The 25,915-nt window shown below is 36.8% G+C and overlaps 3 protein-coding genes across 3 annotated transcripts; 2 read left to right on the forward strand and 1 right to left on the reverse strand.

Annotated features, from left to right (window-relative positions):
• Positions 1-348: 348 nt before the first annotated feature.
• LOC110159650 (carbonic anhydrase 4-like) lies at positions 349-8,590 on the forward strand. The gene is made up of 17 exons (XM_020924240.2): positions 349-406; positions 631-676; positions 778-807; positions 918-1,094; positions 1,168-1,319; positions 1,392-1,481; positions 1,570-1,636; positions 1,768-1,928; positions 2,782-2,887; positions 2,965-2,997; positions 3,097-3,273; positions 3,361-3,515; positions 3,597-3,686; positions 3,761-3,808; positions 4,225-4,300; positions 4,381-4,544; positions 7,480-8,590. Exons 2-17 carry the CDS (start codon positions 631-633, stop codon positions 7,630-7,632), a joined length of 1,725 nt encoding a protein of 574 aa, XP_020779899.1. The 5' UTR covers positions 349-406; the 3' UTR covers positions 7,633-8,590.
• Positions 8,591-8,746: 156 nt separating this feature from the next.
• Positions 8,747-11,304, forward strand: ca15b (carbonic anhydrase XVb). The gene is made up of 9 exons (XM_020924206.2): positions 8,747-9,083; positions 9,231-9,323; positions 9,410-9,436; positions 9,521-9,691; positions 9,851-9,999; positions 10,080-10,175; positions 10,266-10,341; positions 10,541-10,704; positions 10,786-11,304. The coding sequence occupies exons 2-9, from the start codon at positions 9,251-9,253 to the stop codon at positions 10,951-10,953; spliced, it is 924 nt and encodes a 307-aa protein (XP_020779865.1). The 5' UTR covers positions 8,747-9,083; positions 9,231-9,250; the 3' UTR covers positions 10,954-11,304.
• Positions 11,305-17,463: 6,159 nt separating this feature from the next.
• Positions 17,464-25,331, reverse strand: mmp25b (matrix metallopeptidase 25b). The gene is given in 12 exon segments (XM_055150112.1): positions 17,464-18,707; positions 19,004-19,297; positions 19,849-20,001; positions 20,097-20,179; positions 20,309-20,344; positions 20,346-20,385; positions 20,717-20,899; positions 22,232-22,536; positions 23,734-23,881; positions 23,964-24,096; positions 24,975-25,067; positions 25,176-25,331. Coding segments are annotated over 11 exon segments (1,698 nt in total). The 5' UTR covers positions 25,056-25,067; positions 25,176-25,331; the 3' UTR covers positions 17,464-18,465.
• Between the last annotated feature and the right edge of the window lie 584 nt (positions 25,332-25,915).

A 25,915-nucleotide genomic window follows, 5' to 3' on the forward strand; every position in this document is an offset into this window, starting at 1 on the left:
TTTAGGTACTACACCTTAATTAGATGTAATAAAGCATACCTAATTCATAAAATATTACTGGATAGGAGTGTTAGGAGTTAGGATATCAAGGTGTTTTTAAGTCTTTCTTCATACTTCAAGGCTATTACTACTAATATTACTACTTATCTTCACTATTACTACATATTATAAAGTGCTTTGTTTTAATCAGATCTGAACCACTTTTAACACTTACACGGGGATCTAGTTTGATCTCAAGGTGTTGAATAGACACAATGGTCATTGTGTCTCCCATATACATTATGTTGTGTAAACAGTAAACTTTCCTCCCATCATGCACCTCTTCAACTTTATAAGAGCCACTTGAAACACTGGGGGCCTTTTAACTCATGTAACCTTTGAAAGCTGTTGAGAATCCCCCAAAAAGGTAAGATGAAGACTAATCTAAATACTACTAGTAATAATACTAATAATTCTAATAAGCCACTTTTGTCTCTAAAATTTTATAAAAAATTCTTACCCTGTATCAGTATGTAGGAACAAATTGGTCTGACTTTTAAATTATATTTTTTGTGTACTTTGAAAGAAATATGACAATTTCTTAATTATGAATATAGTAAATGTTTAAAAGTGTTTTCTTATTTTATTTAGATGTACATGCTATTGACTGTGCTGTGCCTCAGTTGGGCCATTGCTGGTAAGCAATACCACAATTTTAATAACTTGAGTAAAAAGTTTAAAATATCTTAAAATTGCAAAGTTTGAATAACGTTGCTAATAAAGTAATGTTTGTGGCAGATGGCTCAGAATGGTGCTATACTGGCTGTGGTGAGTTCACTTTTTTATACAATGTTTGATCTTCTAGAAATATTATGTCTAGAAATTATTATTATTATGTATATTATTATTATTAAGTGTATGTTCTTTTTTTTTCTTAGTGAACACCCCAAGTAAGTGGCCTGAAATAGAAGGTGGACACTGTGGAGGCAATAGACAGTCCCCAATAAATATAGTCCGCACTAATGTTAAAAAGGGTGAACATTTGGGAAACTTCACCTTTGTCAATTTTACATCTCAAGAAGTCTTTGACAACATTGTGAATACTGGAGAAACGGGTAGGCTAATATATTTCTACTTTATATTACCTAATGAATGCACTGACCTACTGTATATTTATGTGTGTTACAGTTAAAGTCAATCTGAAAAAAATGATGGAGTTTCAGGGTGGTGGACTAAATGGGACCTATATACCTGTTCAGTTTCACTTTCACTGGGGGGAGTATGATGATCTCCACCCAGGCTCAGAGCACCTCATTGATGGCAAAAGATATGATATGGAGGTGCATGGGGGGCTATACCAGCAGTAATATGGTAAAAATATTCAGCAAACTAATAATAATGTATTTTTGTAGATGCATATTGTGAGTCTGAAAAAGGGTTACTCACTGGAACAGGCATTGGCAGACCCAGAAGGGATAGCTGTCCTAGGACTTCTCATTGAAGTACATGTTCACATCAGCCTTACAAAACAAAAGGTCTACATGAAATTTCCATTCAAGTGGCAGTAAATTACTTCTTTTCTTTTCATAGGCAAATGAAACTATGAGCAAGTCAGAGCCATGGATCAACCTCACATCTCACATAATGAACTCAACAGGTAGCCTTTAGTTACACACTGACTGGGACATTTAATATTTTTAAGAGAAAAATGTGTTATAGATCTAAAAATAAAAATTACAGGTGGTAGTGATGCTTTCTTCCAAATAAATGTATTGCTTATTTCCACAGAGGCTGTTAATCTGACAGATGCAATTTCGATCAGTGATTTGATTGGAGAAGTGGACCTCACTAGATTCTACCGGTATGAGGGCTCACTGACCACTCCCATGTGTAATGAAGCAGTGATTTGGACTGTCTTTGAGGAGCCCATACATGTCAGTGCTGATCTGGTAAGTCCCAGCTGTCTTACACTTGCTGAACTTGTTGATTTTCTATAGTTTTATCTGTGTTCTTAACCTCAATTTATTGTGTTTACTTATATTTTTTTACTTGTGTATTCTTATATTCCATTTTTATTTATATTGTTAAGCTCTTTGGGGCAGTACTTACTATTTTTAAATGTTCCAAACTGCTAAACAAGCATAGACCTTGTCCTTGACCATGACCTTGACCGTGACCTTGACCTGAACTTAAACAGATGAAACTGTTTATCTACACGAAGGAGCTTTTTGTTTAAATGAGCAGGTGAACGTTTGGGTGGAATCATGCTCCATGTGACTCACATCAGATATAGTTTGATGTGTTTATCTGATGACAGCCAGTGGAAGATAAATCCACCTCCACAAGGCCTCCTGTCTGAAACATGTCAGGTGTACCGACAGGTGCACTGCCTATTCAAAACAACCACATAACAATGACATACACTAATGTGTAGCAGTGTTGTTTTTGGCTCACGTAAACCAAGTGAGACTTCAAATCAAATTAACATAAGAAAAGACGACTTCTGTAAAAGCGGTATTGTGAAAAATGATGTATTATTTTAGCTACTGTTTTCAGATAATCATCAGTGAAAGGACTGTGATCATAGTGGCAAACAATGAGAGAAGCTACAGAAATTTTCTGTAAAAGATGAAGTGACAGTAGATAAAATACCAAAAGCCTCGTGTCTGCTGAGATACTGATGGTGTATTACAACCTTGATTTTCTGGTTTAACAAAATAAGACAAAAATCAAAAAGACTAAAAATCTTCTTAGTATTGGTATTTTACACACACACAATTTACTGCAATGTGTCCTCTTTAGCTTCAGCTTTTCTCCACCATAACAAAAATAACTAATATCTATCGGCCCGAACAAGATCTTAAAGGTCGCAAGGTGTATGCTTCTCCATCAGTGAAGCTCCCTTCTGGTGAGTCAACATCCTTACACATTCTGGTGTCACAAAAAATCATTGTAAATGTGTATTATGTTTTTTTTTCTTTTTAGCTCATGAGTGGTGCTATGACAAACATGAATGTGGTATGAACATATAGTTTTTTTGAAAAACAATAAAAGGATTATCATACTGAGTTTTATCATACTTTAAAAAAATTATTATTATTATTATTTTTTTTTCAGATCATGGTCAAGAACTGTGGTACACATTGGCACATTCTTTCTGTGGAGGGACGAGACAGTCTCCTGTTGACATCACCTCAAAAGATGCCATGGTTAACGATCTGCTCAATTCCTTCAATTTCAAAAATTTTGACCACAAAAATGCCATTGACTCTGTCATTAACACTGGTCATACAGGTTTGTTAATGATTATTTTGCCCATTATAAACTACTACTACAGCAGCACCCATATTAAGTTGATTGAATAATTACAATGTTGTGCAGTCAAATGCGTACTGAAAGATGGCCTGGTGGAAGTGTCTGGGGGAGGTCTTGGCCATATTTACTCTGTACTGCAGTTCCACTTTCACTGGGCAGACGTCAGCTCCGACTCCCGGGGCTCAGAGCACCTTCTTGACTCAAAGAGATTCCCCATGGAGGTATTGCACTGTGGTATTACACTGTCAGTTTGTGTTGTAACAAGTGATGAATGTAATTATCCGTGAAATTATTATATCAAGATGCACATAGTGACAAAGAGGAAGGATCTAACGTTGGATGAAGCATTGATGACTGGCAATGGACTGGCAGTGCTGGGATTCTTTATTGAGGTGACTTGACTTGGCCTCATCACACACTCCTGCACTCTCAGATCTATTCGTGTATTTATGTGGCTGTTTTGCAGATGTCTGATGGTACAAAAAGCAGCAATGCAGAAGAAACTCCAAATCATGTAAGTAATTTGTAGGACAAAACCGTATAATGTTACATATGCATATTACACAAAACTGACTAATTTTCTTTGACTTGTGAGGTGGTGTTACCTCTTCAAAAACATGCCTAAAGTTGTGTTTTGTTTCATTTACACATTTGAGTAATCCTAGATTATTAGTCTGTCTACATCTCCAAATCTTGAAATGCTCTTTTCTACATTGTATGTGATGAAGCACTAATTTTCAACTGCTGCTTTTTACTTTTACTTCAGTAGAGATTGCCATTTCCAGAGCTAAAATCATCCAAATTATTGTAATGAAGGTGTATGCCATTGAAGATACATATTTTACTGTGAACAACATGTAAAATATGGATCTGCATATGTTATAATACTAAATACCCCTCCCAAACAAGCATAATATGCCTTCTTTAAAGGAGGAGAGCAGCCAAACAACAGAGACTAAGGCCTGGAAACTTCTCTCAGGCTACTTAAGTGACATCCAAGAGATAGGTAGCTTTCATTATTTGCCAACATATTACTTCAAAACTCAGAAAAGGTACCATCCCTTATGCAGTACACAATATTTTTAGGCACCGAGGCTAAGTTCACTTCCGAGGTCTCCATTGACGACCTGCTTGGTGATGTGGACCGTGGATCATACTATCGCTACAATGGCTCCCTGACCACTCCGAGCTGTAACGAAGCTGTTGTGTGGACAATCTTCAAACAGCCCATCCAGGTGGAGCAAAGTCTGGTACGTATGCTATGTATGCCACACTACTATTATTGTGCTATTACTGTCTGTGTAATTGGGTTGTAAAAAAGAAAAAAGTATTCAAATGTGGAGGTGGATATAGTAGTCAAAAATGTAACTGAAGTACCTTTACTTCAAAATAGTATTATTCAATAGTAGTACAAGGTAATAGTCCAAGAAAAAATATTTGTATTATTAAAACTACTACTCAGGTAAAAGTAATTTAAAGAGTTACTTTTGTAACATCTGATTTATAATTCGAAGTTAATTTGAAGTTGCAATTTGATGGATAAAACATTAAATAAAGCACAAAATCTGCTATTTTCTAAATTCAATTCAATTCACAAAAATTAGAAAAATTAAATAATATCTGAAGGAGCAGTGCAAGAAACACAAATACTCAAAATATTTTATATTGTCAAGATAAAGCTTTTATCACTTGTAGACCAGAACTTAAGGAAAAGTAATGCTACTTCATTAATAATATAAAGTATCAAGTAGGAGTAAAATGATGCTGCTAGAAAAGTGCAATTTCTAAAAAGTTACTCAACTAAATGTAATTGAGTAAATGCAACTGAGTACTACACACCTCTGCTCAAAAGCATTCTCAAGTATTCAAAGGCAATTACATTACTATAATAATAATAAGTAATAATAAGTAATAAGTATGTACTGATGGGAGACTGACTGTAAAAATCACCTAAAATCATAATCCCATTTGATCATAATCTCAATCACAAACCATATCCATAAAGAGGTAAACTGGGTGACATGTCTTGCTCAAGGCCAGGACACTAATACAGATAGTGTGGAATGGAAAAATAGAAGTAGTTCATTTTAAACACACTGCAGTGGTCCAAATGTATTGCTTGTGTTCTGAGCATTCTAATTTTCTAATTAGCACTCCAATAAGTTTACAAGCTCTAAAACCAGAACAGAGTTTTTATTGTCATGGTAAAGCAAACAGTAAATCAAACATTACAACCCCAATTCCAATTAAGTTGGGACACTGTGTAAAACTTAAAAAACATACAGAATACCATGATTTGCAAATCCCTTTCAACCTATATTGAACTGAATAAACTACAAAGACATGATATTTAATGTTCAAACTGATAAACTTTATTGTTTTATGCAAATATTCACTCATTTTTCAATTTGATGCCTGCAACACATTCCAATAAAGCTGGGACAGGGGCAACAAAAGAATGAGAAAGTTGAGAAATGCTCAAAATCCACCTGTTTGGAACTTTCCACAGGTGAACTGGTTCATTGGAAACAGGTGAGTGTCATGACTGGGTTGTTTCCCTGAAGGGCTCAGTCATTCACCAGCAAGGATGGGGCGAGGTTCAGCACTTTGTGAACAACTGCGTGAGCAAATAGTCGAACAGTTTAAGAACAACATTTCTCAATGTACAATTGCAAGGAATCTACAGTCCATAATATCACCAAAGAAGAGAAGAGAAATCTCTGCACATAGGCAGCAAGCCCGAAAACCAACACTAAATGCCCGTGACCTTCAATCCCTCAGGCGGTACTGTATTAAAAACCGACACGAATATTTAAAGGATATTACCACATGGGCTCAGGAACACTTCAGGAAACCATTGTTAGTTAACACAGTTCGTCGCTACATCTCCAAATGCAAATGAAAACGGTACCATGCAAAGCGATAGCCATATATCAACAACGCCCAGAAACGCTGCCGGCTTCTATGGGCTCGAGCTCACCTGAGATGGACTGACGCCAAGTGGAAAAGTGTGCTGTGGTCTGATGAGTCCACATTTCAAATTGTTTTTGGAAATCATGGACGTCATGCCCTGCGGGCCAAAGAGTAGAAGGACCATCCGGATTGGTATCATTCAAAGCGTCTGTGATGGTCTGGCGGTGTGTTACTGCCCATAGCAGGGGTAACTTGCACATCTGTGAAGGCACCATTAATCCTGAAAGGTACATACAGATTTTGGAGCAACATATGCTGCCATCCAAGAAACATCTTTTTCAGGGACACCTCTGCTTGTTTCAGCAAGACAATGCCAAGCCACATCTTGCACGTGTTACAACAGCGTGGCTTCGTAGTAAAAGAGTGCAGGTACTAGACTGGCCTGCCTGCAGTCTTGACCTGTCTCCCATTGAAAATGTGTGGCGCATTATGAAGCGCAAAATACGACAAAGGAGCCCCCAGAATGTTGAGTAACTGAAGTTGTACATTCAGCAAGAACGGGAAAGGATTCTTCCTGCAAAGCTTAAACAATTAGTGTTCTCAGTTCCCAAACGCTTATTGACTGTTGTTAAAAGGAAAGGTGATGTAACACAGTGGTAAACATGCCACTGTCCCAGCTTTATTGGAATGTATTGCAGGCATCAAATTGAAAATGAGTGAATATTTGCATAAAACAATAAAGTTTATCAGTTTGAACATTAAATATCATGTCTTTATAGTTTATTCAGTTCAATATAGGTTGAAAAGGATTTGCACATCATTGTATTCTGTAGCCTATGTTTTTTGAGTTTTACACAGTGTCCCAACTTCATTGGAATTGGGGTTGTACATGCAGATAGTATACATGCTCTTACATCAATACCCTCTTGTACAATATATCTGTATTATAGAGCTAGACATACTCAAATACCTTAGTGAAAAATGTGTACAGGAAGTTTTTGCTACATGATGTCTTCAAATAGAAAGAAAATAGTTTTGCCTCTCTAAAAGAATGTGACCTATGTCAGGTACACCTACATCCACAGTCACCAGTTCTGAAGAACTCATGACTGTCAGCCACTAAGATAAGATTGATCTACTGTATTATTATTTGGACATAGTGACAAACAAAACAATACAAAAACATGCTTAAACAATGATCAAATCTGTATGCTAGTAATAAAGAAGAATAGTTTAGCTAATTAAAATACATGCTATTTTCTACCCCATCAGATTCAACTGTTCCCAACTAAAATGGAATATCATAATGTGTACCGATCAGCACAAGATCTCCATGACCGGACCATTTACACATCCACAGCGGCTGCTTCAAATCTCTCCACTCTTCTGGTTGTGCTGCTGCTCACCTGTGCACATGTCTTGTGAGAACAAGGCTGATATGATCAGAGTACTCTCAGTAATATCACATTAGAGGTTCTAGTCCTAGCTGCTTAATTGTTGTAAAGAAAGCAATTGTTTAATGTTAATGAATCAGCAACATATGATCAGCTTATGTATCATACCCTGTGCAGATTTTGTTATGGTGGTGCTTGTCTTTATTTATTATTTCAATGTTGAATGTAGTTCTTAATGGTTGTTTCACTTTGCACTTAGTTTTGTTGGAGCACTTTAAACACAAAAAAATTATGACTCAGGTTAGTCCACTTCGTCCACCAACGTGAATGTCTGAATGAATTAATATTTTGAATCAGGTGCTTTTTTGTGTCTTTAGGCAAGACCCACCTTGTCAAGTGTGAATTGGGTGTGCGTTTGATTGGCCTCGCTTCTGTCATTATCAAAAGCGGAGTGAATGAATAATGGTGCCTTTAGAAATAGTATGTTGTGAAAACTATGCTTAAAGGTGCACTGTGTCTCCATTCACTAGAGGTGTTTCTATTGCTCAAAAAAAGAATCATTATTTTTGTGAATATTGGCGACTTTCCACAGATCTTATTTTTAACTTAAAGTAGTGCTGTAACCTGCTCGTCTCCCTTGTGATGGATAGATTTAATACTATACTGTGGAACATTCTAGACAAAGCAATAACATCTCCACGGAGACAAGTTCATTCATGAGATTCAGTGCATCTTTAGTGTCCAATACCATTTTAAGCCATATTTTTCTTCTTGAAATTGACTCAAAGGTAATCAATAGAAACTACCTAATTGATTTCTTATTGATTTGGGGAAAACAAAAGGATTTCTTTATATTTAAAATGTAGGTTAACCGTAGCTGAGACACATAATTACAGATGGAGCAGTGAAGATGTTTTCGTAGCCTTGCAGCTGTCTGTCACTTTATTATGTAATGGCTTCATCCTCTTCAGGCATCCGTCCTGTGACCTGATTTAACAAACAGGTTATTTGTTTTTGTTTTTATAGTTTGTTTTGGTTCATTATGATTTGGAAAAGGTTTCATTTGGCGAATCCACAACAGTTTTTAGAACCAGGCAACATTACATACTGCTGACCACTTTATTTGGGACAGGAGTTTAAGCACAAATCCAAATGGTAGTGGTATAATAATCCCAGTGCAGAAAGTGCATACTGCTGATATGCCTGTGGGCAAGGCACGTTACTCACCTTGCCTTTGATTGACAGACAGAAGGGGTTCCTATCAGTGTGCATGAATAGTGTAATGTTTGTAAGAAAATGTGTTATTGTCATTAATAAAATGTTTATTATTTGGTTAAAGTGTGTTAAGATGTTTTTGTCCTGTTACATTTTCATTGCTGTTTATTTGTAACCGGAGTAGGCCCATCCCACAACATGGGCTGGACCTGTATTTATGAGACAGCCGATGCTGCATGGAACACATGAGAGACAGGTGCACCACAGGTAACACTGATGCTTCAGTTCTACAAGTCCTTCAGTCCTGAGGCTTTTTTGACAAATGCTTTTGTTCAGTTTTTGTCTATATTCTGTTACAATATTTATTTAAAAATAACGTGTTCAGTAATTACATTTACTTTTTTCAACCTTTAGACACTTTGCAATAATTAAAAATGTTCTGGCTAGCTGTTGGATTTGTTTTGTCCGTAACTCCGCCAGTGATCCAGGGCGCAACTAATACGTTCGGTAAGAAGCCACTATTAAGTGGTTCCTTTGTCTAAGTTATTAAATAGTTGCTAGGCTTCTGATGGCGTTTTCATGTATTTGTGCAGTGTGGTGTTACCATGACCCATCGTGCAGTAAGTTGGCTATTCATTACACTATTCTTTTTTAAACTTGCATTTTAAATGGTATATTATTTTATTTTATTATTTATTTTATAGATGACGCTACGTGGCCATCAAAGGCTCCAGAATTCTGCAATGGTTCACGACAGTCTCCAATTGACATTGTTACCAAAAACGCCACTTTGAATCAGAATTTAACATCGTTCACTTTCACAAACTTTGACAACAAGTCTGCCCTCACAAAAATAGAGAACACCGGAGACACAGGTAAATATTCAAATATTTCTATAACTTACATAACAACAACAACAATAATAATAATAATAATAATAATAATAATAATAATAATAATAATAATAATAATAATAATAATGATATTTGAGATAGGATAAGCTACTTACTTTATGCATACCTTTCGTCCTCTAGTCAAAGTGACTTTGACCGGGAATGTCAGGGTGAAGGGCGGTGATCTGCCCGGTACCTACGACAGCATGCAGTTCCACCTGCACTGGGGAAACGGCGCATCTGTCCCGGGCTCTGAGCACACTGTGGATGGGAAGCGATATCCTATGGAGGTAGGCCAAGACACAGTGAATTCAACTATGTGCGGCATAAAGCCATGCTAATGATGATGATGTGACCTGTGGCGTTTTAGCTCCACATTGTGAACCTTAAATCGCAGTATAATGGGAATACAACTCAAGCAGCTGCAGATTCTACAGGAGCTGCTGCCCTCGGATTCTTCATTGATGTAATACATAATGAAATAAAAAGATTGAGATTACAATATATGCTATGTTCATTAAAAATATGTATACATTTAATATCTTAATGTATTTAGGTGGCTGAAAATACAACAGGAGAACCAGCTGCCTGGAAGACCCTGACCTCATATCTGTCGAATATTACCTTAAAGGGTAAGAAATATTATAAACCATAGGCTATTTAATACAAATGAGATCACTCAAGTAGTCTTTAGCTGAATAAATGGAGGGTCACATGGGTAATGTAGAACATAATGGATGCAACCCTTCATAGCCTATTATTTGTGTAGGCCTATATTTTATATTGTAATATTTAGTATTTTCCCCCTAATAATGCTATATACATACATAGGTCAATCTGTCACTCTGTCCAATGAGATTTCCCTGGATGACCTCCTGGCTGGGATTGACCGCACTAGATATTACCGCTATTTGGGCTCGCTCACCACCCCCCTCTGCTATGAGGCGGTAGTCTGGACTGTCTTCAAGGAGCCTTTGAAAGTCAGCAAGGATTTGGTAAGTTATCTGGAGTCCTTATGTGTTTTATAAGTTCAACATTTGCCTAATTTCATATATATACTCTCTCTCTCGCCCCAGATTGACATGTTCGCCAACAGTGTGCACATTGGAAATAGCACGTCACCACTTTTGATTAATTGCTACAGAAATGTCCAGGCAGCGCAGCCTGTGACACACAGCTCCAGCTCAAAGATAAACATCTCTTATGGGCTCTTTGTCTTTATTTCTGCACTGTGGATGAGATAACAGTTAAAATGTGACAAGATGTAACTATCTACACACACACTAAATGATACGAGCTTCTAGTGTACATGACTGAGGGTGTGTAACACATTTGATTACAGTCATCAATCATATTCATTTATGTATGTTATATAATGAAGGATGTGGATAACCCATTGAATGTCTTTACACCTGCGGTCGATGATGTTCATAATTGTTTCCAGAATGTTCTTAGAGTTGTTTTTATTTCGCTCTGGCATAGCTTCTACAGTTGAATAATGGTTGAATGGTACAATAGTGCGTTGCCATGTAATAAGCCACAGGAAATACTGGATCTGTAAGTAAAAAAATGCTGCACTTTGTAACTTTTATGTAGGTATGATGAAGGATGAAGGATGACATTTATTAAACCTTGCTGATTTTAACCTTTGATTGATGAAATAAAATGATCCTGTCAAATGTCAGTATTTTGAATTTTGTTTTTATGTTGCATTAATACAAAGATTACCAGTGTGGGCAATATGCCAAGAAAAAAAATAAAAAAAATAAAAACTGTGATTAGTTATATCCACCTGTCACTCACAGAGCATGAAGGAGGCTGACCAATCAGAGAATGGGTGGTGATTGTTGATGGTGGTGATAATTGTGATCTGTGTTTTACGTGCATGTGTATTATCAAGGAAGCCATCAGTTTAGTAATGTGAATCCTTTTCATGTGTGACCTTAATATATAGTAGTGAATAGGGCGTGAAGTGTGAGTGTCAGGTAGGGTGAGAGACAGACTGCATGCAATGTATTTTGAGGTAACATTTCTTTCGTTTCTTCTGTAGGGTCATTGCACATTTGTAGGTATTCAATTATTAGGTATTTATTTATTTATTTATTAGGTATCTATTTAATTTTAAAGTAAATGTATCACCAGAAGAAACAAGAAAGCAGAGTCATCTGATCTGTTGTTATTCCCACCTGTCAGCCACAGTGAAGCATTTTAGGCCAACATACACAGTATAGATACCTACAGTTACAGTCTTTGTGTGCTCTGGTAAGACAGCTTTCACTCTTTCTGCAAGGTTTAAAACCAGCTCACACCAGTTTACCCAAAATGGGTTGTCTCTTGATTTTGAGATTAAAGCAAGAATGTAAACACATTTTAAAGGTGCACTATGTAACTTTTGTTACAGACAAGTAGGTAGTGAACCATCCATCTTGAAAGTTATATTGTGCACCTTAAAGCCTTCAGGAAAAAAAAATAAATAAATAAATATATATATATATATATATATATATATATATATATATATATATATATATATATATATATATATATATATATATATATAAAATTGATACTTACTGTAACCCCCGTTACAAATAGACCCAATAGTAACAGAGCATTACATGATAAAAAAGTAAAAAGGGTCAATAAATACTAATAAATAATTTGATTTAAAACATGATTAAAACAGCTATAAATAACATGATAAAAATATAAATACAATTTAAAAAACAAATTCATGTTTTTTATTTATTTTTGTTTAAAAAGAATATTGTAAAAAAAAGTTTTTCAAACGCCCCTCCCCCACCCACGAGAGGCTGCATAGCGGAACGCAAGGCCTGTTAGGGCAGAGCGAACGAGCACACACGACAGAGCAGCTATTAGCGCAATCTACAGAGACGCAAACCTGTTGTCTAACGAGGCAGGAGTAGGGGTGTGAGTTTTTTTGGACAGGTTTTATTCCCCCCGGGGAGAACGTGGGAGCAGAAGGTCCCGGACCCTGAATTCCCGCAGAGACACGGAGACACAGACACACGGAAGGCGAGCCTACCCAGGAAGCGCGGGAAAGGACGGCGCATAGAGCACCTTCACACCCACAAACACACTTATTCCCTGCTAGCATAGGTGCTACATTACTACTCTCTTACTTACTCACTAAGAAGCTTACATAACAGATTATACTTAAGAATAGCTTGGTACAATCACAGAATGGTGTCAGTTTAACCATTTAAAATATTTTGAAATTAAACACCATATTGCTACAGGCCATATCGTCCTGACAGAACTATTCAGACAGTATTGCCTGTAGCAAAGGTTGTTTTGTCTTGTGCAGCTGTGACTGAAACATGGTAAACTACAAAGCTGTTCATTATAAACCTGTTTTGTGAAAAGCCACTGGAGGTCATAGACAGACAGCAAGGTCAGCATGACATGGAATTGTACTGTGTTTTTTGTCCTGTTAGAAATGTAGAGATGCTGGTTAGATCTGTGGAGAGGTGACCTCGCTCAACAAGGAACACACGTTTGTCAATGTATGTTTGAGCATTAAAACACAGCTGTAGTCAAATAAATGCTATCAATATGTTAAATGCTATACACATTCCAGTCAAAGACTCCATGCAGAAATGTATGGTGACTGCCAACAAAAAGCTACATAGTGCACCTTTAAATAAAATGGTGAAAATGTATTTTAAATTGAACTGTTATGGAAATGTTTTTTTTTTTTTGTAAAACTCTAAAAACAAATATTCAACAACAACAAATATGTGACCCGGCCTGGGATAAAGCGGAAATAAATTGATGGATAGAAAACAAATGTGGTGAAATGTCTGGAGCTCAACATCACCTTTGTCAATAGTAGATGTAGTTCAACGGGTTTGGAAGAAGAGGAAAGGACCTTTGCCTCTGAAATGACTTCAGTGATATAAGAAACCTCATTTGTTTGACAGAAACATCAATCTTCTGCTCTTTTTATTAATCATACAAGTCCATATAAATCTGTCAAAAACTGTCTAAGGAGAGACATGTTAATTACAAGACCATACAGTTTTTTTGAGGCCTATTCTTTCCTGTTTTATGCATGACTGCTCATCCTTCTGTTGTCTGGTGTTTTGTTAAGAGTCAGAATTGAGAAGAGTAATGGATCCAAGGATCCATTACGTGTGTGTGTGTGTGTGTAATATGTCACAAGTGGGACTGATTTTAGAATTTTTGATTTAAATGTGTTATTTAGTGTATGGTTTTTAAATTGCATGATTTTAGCTTCCCATTGATGTTTTATCTGTTTTAATTCATTTTAGCTTTTATATTTTTATTGTGCTTGTTCCATGTTTTAACTTTTTTTTTATATTAATATTAAATAATATTTATTTAAATCATGTTTTGTTGTATTGATTGCTCTCACTGTTATTTTATTTTACCGTAACATTCTAATTCATCCTCCCCCATACACACCTTACAGTAAACCTCAGCCCATGACCTGTGTGTGTATTTTATGGATGGGGTAGGCCCATGGAAGTATAATAAGATCTTAAGCTAACTTGAGTTAAAATAAGCACACCTGAACCATAACTATTCTCTTCTTAATCTCAGCTACCGGCTGGGTATGCAATAATGAAATGTATTTCTTTAAACATAAAACCATGTTTAACCAGTGATTTCTTATAGTTAAAGCTATCATACTGCTGTTAAAGTGCAGAAATTTTAGTTTTTTTTAAACAAAATGTGCAGTGACCTGAGGCTTTTTGTTTCACTTTCACTGTTGTTCATGCTGTTGGTGAGTATTTATAGCCTATAAAAATAGAAATCATAAAAACAGCTCAAAAGCTCATACCTGTTTCCTTTGTGTTCTAAAAGCTCCCTGATGTTACAACGACTTAGTAAGTAAAACCTCAAGTCATATTTGTATTTTTTACATTGCCCAATAGAACTCATCCTGTTGAGAAAGGTATGTGGCCATTTTCTAGATGACACTTCTGGGCTTTTCTTGCTGCAGCGGCAGTCTGTCTACCTCAGTCAGGTCATTTTTTTTTTTTTTAACCCTCACCAGTTCAGGACAGGTGTGCAAAAATATTGTAAAGTTGTGCTATACTTGTGTGGTAGAGGTGCCACTCTCCTATTTCTTTTTAATACCTGTTATTGTATAAATGAAAATTATATACAATAATTACTACAATTCCCTTCTGTTTGGTCTTCCACAAAAAACTTTCCACAAACTTCAATCGGTCCAAAACTCAGCTGCATCACACCCATCCTACATCAGCTCCACTGGCTCTCCATCTCACACTGCATTCAACACAAAATCCTGCTCCTTGCACCTCCACATCTCTCTGAGCTCTGAGCATTGCCACACCTGCCCGCTCCCTCCTCCTCTCTTCTCTCTCCGCTTCTGTTGCCCGTCTCATTGCCATGGAGACCAGAGCCTTCAGCCGCTCTGTTCCTCAGCTCTGGAACACTCTCCCTCCTGACCTCCACAATGCTGACTCACTCCAACACTTTAACTCCAAACTCTAAACACACCTGTTCAGACTGGCCTATTCCCTCCACCCCACCATCAGACCATAACTGCACAGTCCCTCTTGAACTGTATGCTTTTTAAACTGTTGACAGTTAACTTTGCTTATGCTTTTGTAGTTGTTTATTTGTTGTACTGCAAGCTTGAGTGTCCAAAAAGGCAGGACATATAAGGCAAAGCAATAACATCTGTATAACTGTTGTCGGCATCATCTCTAGACAAGCCAAGTTTAATTGTATAGCACAATTTGTACAAAAAGTGCTTTACAGAATAAGAAATACATTTATTGCTTTTTTAAACATAAAAAATAACCCATCATTACACACGCAGACAGGCTTACACACTCACATATCATCCACTCAGTTGCACACCCACACACATGTACAGTCACCCAAACACATGTGCACTCATACCCATACATACCCGAGGAGAGAGAGATCATTGTCCTATGTGACACAGAAACAAAAAAAGACACAAAAAATGTCAATATGTGTATTTGCTTTTCCATAAATATTATACAGGCTACTTCATTCAGCCAATTCCTAAAGGTCAGTGCAGATGTTGTTTAGTGATGTAGCTGTAGATGTAGTAAAGCATTCCTTAGATGTTTTGGTAGGTACTGTGACTCTATGGAGCATCCAAGCAGAGCCATGTGCCAAATCAGTCGTATATGCTCCAGAATAAAAGAAAAAGATATTAGACTAAAATGACTGTATAATTGGACAGTCCCAGAATGAGTTTAACAATGAATCTTCAGCTGATTTACACTTGTCACATAATTTAGAGGCATCTGGATAGAATTTATGCAGTGAAACCTACCAGTAATGAAAACAATGAATCACTTTAACTGAATTATCCTGTACCTATTATTGATTGAGCATTTATGAATTAGAGAAAAGGATTCTTTCTATAATTGTTCGGTTTTGGTAGTTTAGCTCCTTTTCCTAAGCAATTTTTAGTTTTTTACTTGTGGGTGATAAATTTAAAGTTTCTTGTGATGTTTTTCATTTAATAGTTCAAAATTTGGCAGGTTATCTTTAATGAAATGACTTATCTGCAAATACCGGAACAAACTGGATTGGGAGAGATTGTATTTTGCTCTCATATCGTTAAAAGAAGAAATAACTGGCAAAATCCTTTATTAATTCCCACCAAATAAATATATTGTGCCTTCTCTAAAAGGAGATCTGTAAGATCGAAAAATGCAATATATAATTCCCTCACCTTGTTTAATTACATGCTATAGCTATTTCACTTTCACAAAAGATTTTCTTCTGAAGCTACATATTGTGAATGCTAAGTCTTCCAAACAGGACTAGCTGCTCTTGCATTCTTAACTGACGTGACAAACAAAAGTTATGTTTTAATTGAAGTTTGTACTGGACATTCATTAATCAATCAAAAACATGCTGACGCAGATTATGAACAGTATCAAGAGCCAAATACACTAGAAGCCTGGCACACCCTGACCAGCTATCAAAAGCCAAGAAAGAGGTGATAAAAGACTTATGTAACAAACAATTATATTTTGACTGTTTTTTTTTATTTAAAGTATATACAAAGCTGTTAATTGTATGAGAGCTAATTACATTTCTCATTTTATTCACAATTTAATTTAATGCTCTGTCAGTGGCACAAGGTTTTCAAATCAAGTACCACCAAAGAAAAGATTTGTCTTTCTGAGTACCACCAGATTAAAATCAGGGTCTAATTTCCACTGTAGTTTTAACAAAAAACAATTCCAAAGGAAGACAAAAATGTATAAACATTTACTCTAAAGTAGGCAAACTCACAAACTAAAGAGCTGTCCAAGTACCACCTGAAAGAAGTCACATACCACTAGAGGTACATCTACCACAGAGAAACACTGTTCTTTTCTCCATTGTCCCATGAGATTTCCCTGGATAGAATAGAATAGAAAGCCTTTATTGTCATTATACACAGTATAATGAGATGCAGAATGATGACAGGATGACCCTGTGGTTGGGGTTGACTGCATTAAAAAATATTCCTAGCAATTTTCAAAATGTACAGACAAACTTTCATCCTGGATAATCTGATAATGATTCAGATTTTACTGCATAGTATTTTGTGTCGTTTTCCAGGATGTGTTTTTTCACCTTTTCAACTCACTATACATTTAGAATATTTTATTTTTCTTTTTTTTTCCCAGATTGATCTTTTTAGCTCTACAATGTGGCGTCACAACCAGCCAGTCACAACCCAGGCAAACACACGCTCAAACTAGTCCTTACTTACACTTTATTATTTTTTATTTTATGATTAAATACTGTCTAAGGTTGCCTCCTGAATTAAAACATGAATCTGGGTCCCCATAATCAAAATATGTACTGTGTCTGTGAGATGAGTGCTGAGATATGTAATGAGTTTCTGCTTTGATTTAGTTTTGTACAAGATAGTGGAGAGGAAACAAACCAGTCTGTCTCCCTAAGACCGTAGACGAACTACATACAAAACATTCTCATTTGACATAATTCATTACATTCATTTTGACTTGTCAATCAAAATACTTCACTAACAACATACAAAATACACACCTGCACTACACATCAATTCTCCAAGTGCCTCCTTTGGTATTCAAGATCTGTAGAATGCAACACTTACTGGCAGCACTGAATTTTAAATGTGGAGTACTTTCCTATAGTCTATGTATGACTAAGTCAACATCTTGATCTGATTGTTTTGTTCTTGGTTAATTACTGATATTTCTCAACATTGTCCTGTGTCCAGCAGATGTCATTATTATTAGCTCATACAGTACATTGTCTGTGACCTGGGTTGACTTGAGCCCAACCCTCAGTGTAGAACAAAATAAGAATCTGCTACATTCATCTGTTTTAATGGTGTGAGTGATTAACCTTGTTGAAAGACACAATTTACATACATTTATATAAACTGAGCTGAAGTAAAGACCTCATGATTGTACCACTCCCAGATGAATGTGGGATTCTTTTTGAGTGTGTGTGTGTGTGTGTATATATATATATATATATATATATATATATATATATATATATATATATATATATATATATATATATATATATACACATATACATATATACATATGTAAATTTTACATATATTTAAAATGTTAAAGTGTAATTTCTATTTCTTTTACTGTAGTTATTAAAATGTAATTTAGATCTACTGTTATCTCAAAAGTGTCATTCATATACAATCAAAAATAAGGAGAAAATCTCAAAATTGACTGGTTTCCTAAACACTAGTGGATCATGAACAGAGCAGTGAGCAAGAGGAACAGATTGCCCCGTACAGGTCCTGCTGAGTTCCTCACGCTGCAGTAGCATTCTTTCGGGTTTCTGGGGTTGGCTGGAGCAGGGGTCGCAGTGGGAGAAGGACATCTGAGCCAATCCACACCGATGGATTTAGGAGTGACCTCTTCATTGTCCAGTCCCCCTCTCTTTACTACCCAGTACAGGTCATCCTTAAAGAAGTAGGTATCACCTAAAGTGACAACACAAATTAGGAGACACACATAACTGTATACAGCCTAATGTTACTTTAACATTAAAGACAGCTAAACATTTAAACATTGCCCATTTTGCCTCTATCAGACAACGAAGCAGACTGTAAATTTAATGGGAGTAGAAACAGTGTTATCTTAAATTAATCTTTGGTTTACAACAGTTTAGTTGACATTCCTGTTGCAGTCATGCACCTTAGACAAGACTTTGGTAAATCAGCTCCAGTTGGTCTGTAACAAGCAGATCAGCTTCATTACCACATGAGTCATGACGCACCTTCTCCCCAGCTGATGATATCGTCCATGTCTGTGGGCACTCCCTTCCACACGCTGCTGTCTCGAGGGAAGTCCGGGTCTAGTTTTCTGTTCACCTGGCCCTCCCTCCGCACCTCGCTGAAGCGCCAGTACTCTCCTCCACTGAACAGGTACGTCTTCCCATTATGGTCCCAGATAAACGCTGCCTCCACCTTGTCCACTGGCTGCCCTTTTTTAGTCTTCATGCCCCAGTCAGATAAAGGCTTTGGGTAGCCACTCATCACCTCTGTGTCCTTGAAAACCCAGTACTGAGACCCTGCGCACACACACACGCACACACACACACGCACACATGCACGCGCGCACACACACACACACACACAATGTCAATTTAAATTGATAATGTGTAACTTTATAGAGGTGGAAAGTCAACTGCATGATTCCATGGAAATAGAAAGTTAAAATGGTACTTCACAGCATTTTCCATGGAAGTTGATACAGGGAAAATGGAGGCCCTCATTCAGGCCAAATAAGGTGAGAATTAGGATGTATGTTTTTCTATGTTTTTCAGCATATTTATATTTTTTTAAAAGCTACATACTATGGCTTTAAGCAACAAATGTATATTGTTGTTGTGATCTCAGATATTAGTGCTCCAAGTTGATCAACAAACATTTCTTTGTTCAAATCTGCTGGTGAAGTAAATAACAAAACATAAGTAAACCATCACTTTTGGCTACTACTATACTATTGGCTGGATATTGGCTCTAAACCTGTACATATTTTAAAAAACACTAAAATACTTTCACCTTTCATGGATTTTAGAAGACGTGAACATTCAATGGCCTAATGTGTAGACATTCTCACCAATAAAGAAGACAATACGACTGTCAGCCTTTCGCTCATACACAGAATCAATCTTGTAAGACCCCGGGGGCAGACCCATCCAAAAGTTTCTGATTCGAGAGGGATTGAGGGAGATCAATGAGCCATCACGTTTGGTCCTCCAAAATTCATCACCTTAAAGGACAACAGAAGAATTTATACTTTAGGGCTGTACAGACAAACAACAACAACAACAACAACAAAAAGAAGTTAAAGTAAAAGCCCTGCACCTTTAAAAAAGAAAACTTCTCCTCTGATATTGGCCACAGCATCAAATCCTCCCTGGCACCGTTTCAGAAAAGATGTGTCGAAACTATGACAGAAAAGATAAATTCAATATAAAAGGTGCATTGTGACATATTCCCACTAGAGAGCGGTATTGAGCAAAACAATGTTGAGAGTTTGCAGATGAAATCCAATCCTAGTTTATATAAATACTCACTGCTTTGTTGGTCTTGGTGGAGGTGGACTGGGCAGTCGGTAAATCAGGTTTGTCTGCTGATTTATCATCTTGCACACCTGAAAAACATATTCTGTGTGCCCAGCATGCATAGCATGGCATAGCTACCTCAAAGATTTCTGGCTTTCCATATTACAGCTACTCTAGCTCAAAAATGTTATGGCAACCACATTTATTCAAAATTTAAAAAATTACATTAGCATTTCAATCACTGCAACTGTACTGAATTAATTTACAGACTCAAAACTCCCTTAGCTCCTCCGGGAGCTGTCACTGGTGCCAAGTTGCTGTAAACATTTAGCACCCTGTAATATCTCCTTTAATTTGAACTAAACCATGAAATAAACCATTGTAAACTGACTTTTAAGTTGTAGGCCTATGCACACTCACCATAAAGCTGTTGAATGGCCATCTTATCATCCAGGGCCAGATGATACTTGAGAAGATCCTCCACGGGACCCTGGTAATATGGGCGCATTATGGAGGGATCAGAGGAGGAGTGGGACAGACCAAGAGCATGCCCGAACTCATGCACCGCAACAGTGAACAAGTCTATGGAGCTGCTGCTGTTCCCTGGGAACAAGACAAGTGTCAGTCACCTATATGTAATAGTATAGGTTATAATGTACACATGTGATGATACCCATGTTCTGTTCAAACTTTAATTAAAGTAAAGAAACAGACTGGGGTAAGCTAAGCCATTCATTATGAGAGGAGATGAAAGGAAGTATTTTAATGAGGTCAGTATCTTTATAAGAGTTTAGGTCAAATTATTTCCACAAAGTGCTTTTAAAAGTCAAAAACAAAGTTCCAATTACAGTTGTCTTTATTTAGTCTTTACTATAGCCTAATTACAGTTGTGGACAAAATTGTTGGTACCTCTCTGACAATGAAAGAAAAAAATCGAGAATCATCACTCAAATAACTTGAAACTGATAAAAGCAATAATAAATACAAATTTAGTGAAAATTGTCCAATGAAAATCAAACATTGCTTTTTACCTGTGGTTGAACAGAATTATTAGAAAAAAATAAATAAATGAAACTGGCCTGAACAAAAATGATGGTACCCTTAACGTAATATTTTGTTGCACAAGTTTTAAGGTAAACTATGCAATCAAATGGTTTCTGTAACTGTCAATGAGACTTCTGCTCTGATCAACTGGTATTTTGACCCACTCCATGTGAGCAAACTCCTCTGGTTGTCTCAGGTTTGAAGGGTGCCTTCTTCAGACAGCATGTTTCAGCTCATTTCACAGATGTCTGGGCTCACAGACCAAAAGTTTTATTCTTGGGTGTTTTGGGTGATTATCCTGTTGGAAGTCCCATGACCTATGACTGAGACCAAGCTTTCTGACTCTAGTCAACACATTTCGTTCCAAAATACCTTGATAGTTTTGAGATTTCATTGTACCTTGCACAAATTCAAGACACCCTGTGCCAGATGCAGCAAAACAGCCCCAGAACATAACCACGCCTCTTCCATGCTTCTTTTCTAGGGATACCATCATTTTTGTCCAGGCCAGTTTCATTAGTTTTTTTTTTTTTTTTTTATAATTCTGTTGAACAACAAATCAAAAATAGTGTCTGATTTTCATTGGCTATTTTTCAGGATTTTATTATTTTTTTATTTATTTATTATTGCTTTTCTTAGTTTCAAGTTATTTCAATGAAAATTTAGATTTTTCTTTCATTACCAGAGGGGTACCAACAATTTTGTCCACATCTGTATATGCGTCTACATGTAGGCTACATGTTTTAATTGGCATAATTTTATACTATGGTAAAATGATAACCCTGAGACTGGTTTCCAAGATTGTGAGTTTTAGTAGAGCCCTACAATTTCCTTGCAAGGATGACCGTGGAATAACAAATAGGCTACACCATTTCCTGGGAAGTAGCCTACCTCTGAAGCTCCAGCTTTCATGATCGTCAAAGTGGGTATCGCCTGCCACCTCGTCCCCGCTGGGGAAGAAGGCGTGTGCTAGGGTCCCACCTTCTCCATCAAAAGGATACCCGTCGTCATGTAACAACTTCGCAAAAGATATTCTGATATCCCCCCCTGCTGGTACACCTGCGCTCTCACTGGGCACCCGCTGGAAACGCAAAGGGGCTGCGTCACTCCAGGCTTTTAATGCACGGGTCAAGATGTTATCAACCAACCCGGGCCCCATTTGGGGCGATGTGGCCGGTGATGGGTAACTATGGACGCTAAAAAACAAACAGCAGTAGGTTACTGGAAGACACTAGAGAAGAGTAGTAGACAGCTATAGTAAATGGACCAGGAGTGTAAGAGGATAAGTAAATAGAGGGGCCAAATGTATTAGACAATGTAGCCTAATGGCGTAATGGACAACGGGCAAATTCAATACTGTCTCTGAATGATCCCTATGTAGGACTATGCATAGTGGGGAAATGTAACTTTGGGAGTATAGTAAAAATATAATTTTATTTATTAATTTGTTTGTTTGCTTCTGTTTTTCCATGCAGTTCAAAAATGCGTTTTTGCTAACTTGAGGGAAAATGCAGTTACGCAATTAGAGCGAAAGAAGGGGAACACAGATGAGGACTCTAAAACATAAAACAAAGCAATGGCAGAAGTGGGGTAAAGTGAATTAAAATAAATCAAAAAGAGGAAGGCATAAACTAAGAAAGAAAGAAAAAAACAACAACAAAACAATAATTTGCTCATCAAATAAAGCCAGTTCATTCATTTACTTTTAATATTTACTAACTAGCCTATTTAGGCCTAATATAATATACGTGTTGTATTTTCTGCCTGTAGGAATCCAACAAACGTGTGAAGTTCTCCAAGACTGATGTGGTCCTCAGGAGCTACTGATTCATGTGCTTTTCCATGTGAGTTATGGCATGACACAATAAAATTGCATGAGATAATTAGAAATGTCATGAATCAAATAGTTTTACGATTAGTGTGAGACTAAACATCACAATTATGATTATTTGTGATTATTAACAACATGGCCCAACAACAGTGAAGTCCTTAATTCCCTTGCACAATTCTGGCTCAGTATGGCTAGCTCAAACTTTCTGAATCAGTTAAGTAGGCTACATAGGCCTTTAAAAGCATAAAAAGCCCTTTACATTTTGGTTTACTTTTTGGAGTACATAGATTGAATTGAAATGACTTATTATTGCTTTTTACATTTTCGTAATTATTAATTTGTAGATATCGTGATTATTTGTGACTTGAATAATCAATTATTGTTTAACCGAATATCTACTCTTGACAACCCTACTTTATGCACTAATGGGTAAGAATTAAATGCATTTGGGAGTGGTGCTAGGGTAGTTATGGCACAAACATAAGGGCCAAATTGCTGTTGGGTTCTGTTCCAATTGCAAAAATGCATTGACACACAGGAAGTAACATGACAGGAAGCACACCTCCATGTGAGCTCTGTTTTGTGCCACTTGAGGCCTGACAGTGCATATCTCTTCCTCCTCCTCCTCTTCTTCTTCATCATGTCTTCACTGCTCATGATATCAGGCAGGGAGCAGCGAGGAGTGGACATGAGCTTCAGAGTCTTCTCATCTGAAATACAAAACCACAACATGTTGAAACTGAACCAGAAAAAGAGAAGTTAGTAGATGGAAATAACAAACACAAAATTTACCAAGAACGCCTGTTTCTGGGACACCTCCAAATCTCTGCATAACCTGGATGGCCTTTTCTATGCCCTCTTTTGTTTGCAGTTTGCTGGTGCGAGGGTCTGGGGGTGGGAGGTAGCCATATCTGCTCAGCCAATCCTATAGAAACACCGCAAAGCTAAGACCCTTGATGGAGTGCATTTACATAGAACATTAAAATTATTCAGTATTGTATCAGTGGACATGGAATTTTTACATCAAGGACCTCCAAATCAGGGGAATAATTAGGAATATTTCTAAATTGTAGCTTGTATGTTTATCTTGTTGTATCACACACAAAGGATGGCTGTTTGAGTCTTGTGGTCTGACCCAGGCTTCTACAACACAACTTTATCAACGTTATCTTTAATTACATTGCCAATTTAATTATTTATGTATTTTATTTCAGTTGTATTTTAATGTGTTAATCCGTTAAATTTTGTTTCCTGTTTCACTTCCTCCACAAAATGTGTAACTGATTTCATCAACTGTTTCTTTGATTGTGGTTTGCCCTCAACACCCTCAAGAAATATATAGGCTGTTGTTTCGGTTGTATTTTTGTGTGTCTTGGTATCAGTATTTGTCAGTATCTTTAAAGGTGCATTGCGTGTCTTTTCTGGTGGAGGGTCTGTAAATACTAATAAAATACTCACAGACAGAATGCCTGTTTTTGTAGGTATTTGAGCTGTAAAATCACCTGTAATTGAATAAATGTGAGGGAGAACTGTTTAGCATCATACTGTGGAACATTCCAGGCTGAGCAATGTCATATCCATAGAAACAAGCAGGTGACGAACTCCCAGCCAAAAAGTTACATAGTGCCTTTAAGAGCTCCCCTTCCCCCATTTATAAAAAGTGAAGTAAAACCAGTTCATTTGTCAGAATTCTATTGCAATATTGTTATGGTATTTTAAAATGTTTAAAAATATTCACCTTTAAGCTTGTCACACCAGGTATTATATTGTATTATAATTTCTGAATTCATTGAGTGTACTCACCACGGCTCTACTGTACTGGTCATCCACAGCCAATACATTCCCCAAAAAGATCAAGACGACACACAGTGGCCCCAGTTCCATCGTGACCGCTACCTAACAATTTGAAAATACTGTGTCATTTCTCTTATTGTCAGCTAATTACTCACAACTTCCTTTCTCCCTGTGTAGACACCCCCCTCTTTAAGACTGGACAAAGCTCACCGTTGTTTGGGCTTCTTCTGAAGCTGCTCTCTGGAGACTAGGCTGGGCTCATCGATCTGGCTCTTCTTCCTCCCTCTGCTGCTGCATGTAACATATAAGGCATCTCTCTCTAGTGTCTCTTTAGTTACTATGGGCAGATGTCTGAGAATGATGTCACACACAAGTAGTAGTGGTTTGCTAGTGAGAAGGGACGTGTTACACAAATAGAGCAAAAAAGTATGATTAAGTGTATGATGATATATGCTGCATTATCTTAAAGTGCCCATATTACGCTGTTCTGATCTATGTTGTTTCCTCATCACAAACGTATTTGGAGTTGTGTTTTGTTTCATTAACATATGTTTAATGCAAACCCTACATAATTAGGTTGAGTTTTTCCTCTCAAACAGAAAACACTCTGATCCACATTGTGATATCATATGGTAATACAGAAAGTGTTTTTAAACTTCATACACCTTCACTAGAATTATTTGGATGATTCCAAGATTTTGGATTATTTTTCCTGGAACTGCTAATCTAAAGGTAAAGGTAACTGTTAACTTGAAAATGACTGCTTCATGACATCACAAGGTGAAACAGAGCATTTTGAGCTTTGGGAATGCAGACAGATTAATGACAAGGGGTTACTCAACATGAATGAATGAATGAAACAAAACACAACTTTAGGTTTGCTTTTGAGGAAGTAATAGCATTATAACATGGCTTAAAGCTTACAAGAATCCATTTTGTGTAAGAAAGGA

Source organism: Boleophthalmus pectinirostris, unplaced genomic scaffold (assembly GCF_026225935.1).
Source record: "Boleophthalmus pectinirostris isolate CB_2022bp ecotype Guang Dong unplaced genomic scaffold, ASM2622593v1 HiC_scaffold_14, whole genome shotgun sequence".
NCBI classification, from domain to species: domain Eukaryota; kingdom Metazoa; phylum Chordata; class Actinopteri; order Gobiiformes; family Gobiidae; genus Boleophthalmus; species Boleophthalmus pectinirostris.

Coding starts and splice junctions, on each gene's coding strand:
- LOC110159650 (XM_020924240.2), top strand. CDS start 631: ATGTACATGCTATTGACTGTGCTGTGCCTCAGTTGGGCCATTGCTG. Junction 1,320..1,391: donor GCAAAAGATATGATATGGAG/GTGCATGGGGGG, acceptor GTATTTTTGTAG/ATGCATATTGTGAGTCTGAA. Junction 3,516..3,596: donor CAAAGAGATTCCCCATGGAG/GTATTGCACTGT, acceptor TATTATATCAAG/ATGCACATAGTGACAAAGAG.
- ca15b (XM_020924206.2), top strand. CDS start 9,251: ATGTTCTGGCTAGCTGTTGGATTTGTTTTGTCCGTAACTCCGCCAGTG. Junction 9,692..9,850: donor AGAGAACACCGGAGACACAG/GTAAATATTCAA, acceptor TTCGTCCTCTAG/TCAAAGTGACTTTGACCGGG. Junction 10,705..10,785: donor TGAAAGTCAGCAAGGATTTG/GTAAGTTATCTG, acceptor CTCTCGCCCCAG/ATTGACATGTTCGCCAACAG.